At 36.7% G+C, this 6,000-nt stretch overlaps 1 protein-coding gene across 4 annotated transcripts in view; it reads left to right on the forward strand.

The window, feature by feature from the left end:
* Positions 1–5,167, forward strand: part of GAS6 (growth arrest specific 6) — a 989,702-nt gene extending 984,535 nt beyond the window's left edge. For all 4 annotated transcript variants that reach the window (XM_044071118.1, XM_044071116.1, XM_044071119.1 and 1 more), the window contains one exon: positions 1,925–5,167. In XM_044071118.1, the coding sequence (XP_043927053.1) occupies positions 1,925–2,079 (155 nt within the window). In that variant the 3' untranslated portion in view covers positions 2,080–5,167. The remainder of the gene's footprint in view (positions 1–1,924) is intronic.
* Positions 5,168–6,000: the final 833 nt, after the last annotated feature.

The following is a 6,000-nucleotide window of genomic DNA, read 5'->3' on the forward strand; positions in this document are numbered from 1 at the left end:
ATGCATAGCAAGTTCAGTCATATCCTTCTGCACACCAATCTAGGTATTGCACCCAAGGCCATTCACCCCCATGAGGTCCACTTTCAGGTCACAATCTTATTTGCCAGGTTGGAGGGATCTAAAAACTCTCTGCATGTCCCAGATATTTGGTTTACAATGGTTTAATGCAGTCTCAGTGAGCCATGGAGACTTGGAATCTGCACTCCCGTGACTCTTGAAGACATGTGTACTGGACATGGGTATGAATGGTGCAAGTGGATGGGTTGCTGTGTGAACTAATGTCTGATGTTTAAGCAGTGTTCTCCTAACAACCGCAGTGCATGTTGTATTAGTGGAAGTGCTCTGTGCTGTGTATTTTCCTTAAATGAATGTGTTCTGAGGTAAGAAGGTAGCCTCCAGGTTAAACAAATACTTGCATCTCTCACATAGTGAGATAACAATAAAGGGTTTTTGTTGGTCATGAGGCAGTTACTACACTGCATCAAAATATCTAGTGTTATCAGGCTAGCTGTAAAAGGAGCAAAAGCTGCCTGAGATCCCAGCAAAAGAGAATCACCTCTACCTTTTCACTGTGTATATACTGTACTGATCTGCACACAGTGATGTAGGGTGCTGGACAGCACTAACCCGTCATAAACCTGAGTGGGTGCTGTGATCCTTCACTGATTTTCTCATATGTATCCTGGAAGCTGCAGCTAGTGATGTAGAGACATGCTGTGGGGGCAAACGTGGAAATATCTTCTAGTATAGTCCTAAGTTACATTTAAACAGTCATGCATTTAAGTAATCACAAAAGGAGTGTCTGGTGTAAAGCTTGTACAGTGTTGCAAACAGTTATGAGCTTTGTTAGCTATGCTAAGTTTGCATTACACATGTATAATATCCTGTCCGTTATTTAGTAATAAGGAGATGATAATTGTATTAACGGAGCAGGATTTGCATTTCTCAATCTGTCTACACAACAAAGTATCCCATAATTTTATGTATGATTATATGTTTTGCATATGTTTGAAGCTTTTCACCCTGGTACTACACTGAAAATAAGTTATTAGTTGTTGTGTCTTTCGGCTTTTCCCAGTTAGGGGTCGCCACAGCGGAACTCCGGTCCGCTAATGATTGGCAGTAGATTTTTATGTGCCGAGTTGCCAGCTCTGATGCAGAACCTTCAACGAAGGTACGCCCATTCACGCATGTCTCCACGCAGAAGAGGCTCTAGCTGAGAATTGAATCGGACAACGTCTTATTGTGAGGCGAAATGCTACCGCAGCACCACCACTGCAGTAAAATTATCAGTCAAAAATGTAAATAAAATTAAACCACGTCACTGTCAGAATTCACAACATATACAGGATTGATTGTCTTGTCAGAGAAGCATTTGGTAATGTGCATCAGTCAGATGTCCTGTGTTTCCCCTTCTCCTCATCTTCCCTTCGGTGCTTTATGGAAAATGTTTTTTGTGCTGCTCACATTTCCTCACCTGTCTAAGTCCTACCTCAGGTCTCTTAAAAATAGGCCACAGACCAAGTTAGACTAATGCAGAAAACATAAGTAACAGGGAAGAAACTTTCATATTCAACAATCATTTCTGATACCATTTTCTAGATTGTTCATCTTATCAAATAGAATGGAGCCTTCCTTTCGCTACGTCTGTCAGGGTGGTCTTCCATTCTTGTACTGACTAGTACAGTTTCTATAGCCCAGATTCTATTGAAAGTGTATACTGTAATTTGAAGTTGTGTGTGTGTGTGAAACTATATTCATGTGCTGAAATAAATGTCTGCATTTCTTTTTGGTGGTATGACTAGTGTTCAATGTTGTATCATAACTTTTTGCCGTGGTGTTCTTCTGGTACATGTTGTGGCATACAAATTGTCTAATTTAAATTTTTTTAGTTGTAATTCTATATTTTTATTTTGTCTTACAGCTAAGATTTCTACTGAGTCAACTCCAGTTACAGCTTTTTACATTGGCTGCATGTCTGTGGAGATTAATGATAAGGTGGTGGACTTGGATGAAGCAAACCAAAAACATAGCAACATTATGTCTCACTCATGTCCTCCTTTATCAGCAAACCAGTAGTCTTGCACTTCTTAAGGAGTTAATTAGAATTAAGGCTTGTCATACATATAAGTTATACTTTTGATTTTTTATTATTTCAGTTCTGTTTATAACTTTGTTTCGTTGTACTTTGTACCTACTGCTGCTGTCACTAATAAGAGTTTTGATGTAAACATTTTTTTGAACTTCTGGGAATCGGCCTTCAGTCATATGGCAGAATAGAATTGTTGCATTATTATTAGCTGAATAAACAATTTCATGTGTGGTATCTCTGAAATGAGAGTATTTGTAGGGGTCCAGAACTTTTTGAAATGGTGACACCAAGATAAATGCGTTTGTCGTGCAAGTCTCAGTATTTTTTTCATCGTGTATACATGAGGAAATATTGACTTGTCTGATAGAAAACAGAATTTACCATCTTAATTACAACAGTAATCTGTGTCATTTTTCTTAGCTTTATTGTATTTTTTCAAGGATAATTGTCGTATAATTTTTGGATTTATTTTGGCCTTGATAAGCATCAGTACTTAAAAACATACATTATGACATATAAGATGCTGCTTATTAGTCTACCTTCCCTTGGAGCAAGAGACCATGTGGATTCCAGGTATTCCAGAAATTAAGATTAAGGACAGCACCCATTGCCAGAATGTAGACAGTCAGTCATGTTCTGCATATATTTTATGTAAAATGTTACCACTACACAACCAGGATTACTACTGCCAGTCACAAGAAAGCAAACAACTGGCATAGTTCATGGAAGTGTTTTGCAAGAAGATCTTGGTCTTGGTTTGATTCAGGGACTACAAAAGATATCAATTTATCACTTAGTAAAATAGTCCCCTCTCCATAAGCAATGTTTCCAGTGAGAGCTCCATCAGGGTACAGCTGCTTGGCGGTGACCATGGCACAGGACAGCACCTCTGAATAAAGTATATGTGACGGTGCTCTCACAGTAACTGCTACATTGCTGACTATCAACAGCCTAAGGCACCTTGGTTGTGTCTGTCACAGCCAGTTTCTAGTTCTGACTGCTGTCAGACTTTAATGGTAATATAATATCTATAATGCACAGTCCCATGAGTTTACCTGCATTAGCCTTTGTCTTTTGTTTCTCACACTAGGTTTGTGCTCTGAATCATCTAGCCTGTACCATATCCAGTGTTGCTAATGTCCATTGGTTTCCTGCTGTCATTTCTTCCAATCTGTCATTCGATATCTTTGCCTTCAGTGGTGCTACTGCTGCTTATATTACATTGAACAATCTTTTATTTCCATCCAGCCCACAACTCAGGAGGGTGTAAACAATTTTCTGAAGATAGTCATAATGATTTTTTTCTTTTAATATGGATGCAGCAAGAACAGTTATTTTGCATTTGCCTCAGGAGTATGTTTTTTGTTCATATTTGTTCAGAAATATCTTTTAACTGTTATGTTGCATACATGGAGTGTTAAAAATGCTGTGACTGTTGCTTTCTGAAGCAGTTCTTAAAGATGGTACTGCAGCCTGGTTTGCATGAAAAGTCTTACAGTAAAGGAATAGGAATTGCATGTACTTTCATTTCTCTGCTGCATTTGACGATAATATGGAACCATTATGTGACAAGAGTGCCTACAAAAAGAATACACTTGAGAGTGTACAAGAGTGAACATGTAGGCATTTTTTTTTTGCTTTTGATATCCCAGATGTAAGAATCGCCATCAACCAGTGGGCTTTTCTGAGTATGCCATTTGGAGTGAAGTGAGATTGCAGTACAGACTTAAGGCTGAAAACAAATGCTTTGCCTTTTGTTAAACTAAGTGCTAAGTGTGAGATACACCGATGTAATGTCACTTGGGTATTGCAGTTGTGGTACATGGCATTGGCACTGTCATATCACTGTTTGGCTGTAGTAGGTGTTCCGTTTGGTCTGCAGGCTTTCTGTATGGGTATACACACAGCTGTAAATCATGAAATGGTCCCCCCCCTTCAGCTTTAGGAGCTACAGTCTTACCTGGCGTAGCATGTAGATATACACAGATACTTTTAATTATACAGTTTGGTAAAATGTGCTTCTTTCTCTGACGGTAACTAATAAGTCATAATACTATGAATTTGGAGCTCCATTTACTCATTTGTTAACAGGGTAGTGTAATCTCGTTCAGACATACTCTCTTCTGCTATGGTTTTGGCCAATAATTACAAATATAGTGAAAAATCAGGAATATAGTATGGTCATGTCATGTTTTGTGCATAGCAGCATTGTGATGTGCAAGTAATCCATTGTTCTAGTTAAATAGACCTTATAAGATTGCAAATTAGATCATTAATCAGGAAGTAGGCCATTTACAGAACACACACAACATGCATTTCTTTTCTCCCTTGCATGTTGGTAATCGGTGTATGTGCAGATATTTTGGACAAGGTAAAGATTAACAGTTGCATATTTTGGTTACATTCACTGTTACGTATTTTCAGTTAAATAGAGCTTTTTTAAGCATCATAAATATCTAAAAAAATAAAAGCTCTTGCTAGCCAGTTATTACTGTTTTATGCTTGGTTTAAATTTTAAAAGCTTCTATAGACATTCATTTTAATTCATCATATGTTTACACATTAATAAAAGCTGTCATTTTTTGTCAAAACAAAAATGAATTGTTTGACTATCCTGTAAGAAGCATGTATTCTTCTGGGGGGTATGACATCATTTTTACCCCCCCCCCCACACACACACACACTTCTGTCTTTCACATTTAATTATGCTTTATTTGTTTGACCCAAGTGCCAGAGCTTTTGATGGGTTTGTACTACCCCTTACTAAATTGCTGTTACAGTATACCCCTGCACCATGAATTGAAAATGTTATGTTCTTTTTGATACCTACTTGAATCAATTATGAATTTACTCCAAGAAAGAATTGTGGTTTGATATTTTTATTCTTTGTAATGATTTTTATGTAATATATGTGTAAATAGTTAATGCTGGAAATGTATCTGCACAATTTGATTGTAGCATTTAAGTCTAACCATTAGACATTCTCAATTTTACCAAAGCAAGTGCATTTTTATAATTCCAGAGGGAAAAAAAATATTTTTTGCACATAAATAAAATGTTGGTTGGTAAAGCTGACTGAATGCTTTAATTCTTATTTGTTTGATATAATATGTAGTGTACTGACATTTGCAATGCAGAGTGTGGTGTTATCCATGGAGTGTAGCTGTAGTGAAGAAAAATCTTTGTTTACAGGGTGACCTACTCCCATGAGCCACCAGGTGTACAAACCTTGCTAGTTAAAAGGGTTTCATTAAAAAATTGTAAGCAGTTATGATAGTATGCAATAAATATCATCTCAGTCAGTCTTACCGTTTGGAACATATTGGGCATAAGATGCAAATCCCTTGAAGGTCCAGACAGATAAATACAAATTTCCCAATTTCATAGTGTGTGTTTCTCTCTCTCTCTCGAGATATATATATATATATATATATATATATATATATATATATATATATATATATATATATATATATATATATATATAAATAAATATATAGTGCACACACACACACACACACACACGTGTAGGTATGCATCTGTGTGTGTGTGTGTGTGTGTGTGTATATATATATATATATATATATATATATATATGGGTTATTTTCATTTGATCAAAAGTTCGTTTGAAACCCATTTGACTGACTACTAATTTGACTGACATATAGTTCTTCAGTACACTTTAAATCAAATAACAGGGATTTGTCCCCTTCCCCAGTGTAGTGTGACCCAGGAGTTGGTATATATAGTTGGGGGGTGTGGGGAGCGCATGCAAATTATGGTACGAGCTGTAGGGATGGGATGGAATAATCACTTGCTGTTAAGAAAATAACATGATTATTTTTGTGAGCAATTTTCAATAGCCATCTATATGACCTTTTGCATGCATTCTGTTTAATAATATACTT

Source organism: Protopterus annectens, chromosome 5.part0, assembly GCF_019279795.1.
Source record: "Protopterus annectens isolate FY-2018-M chromosome 5.part0, PAN1.0, whole genome shotgun sequence".
Lineage (NCBI taxonomy): Eukaryota > Metazoa > Chordata > Ceratodontiformes > Protopteridae > Protopterus > Protopterus annectens.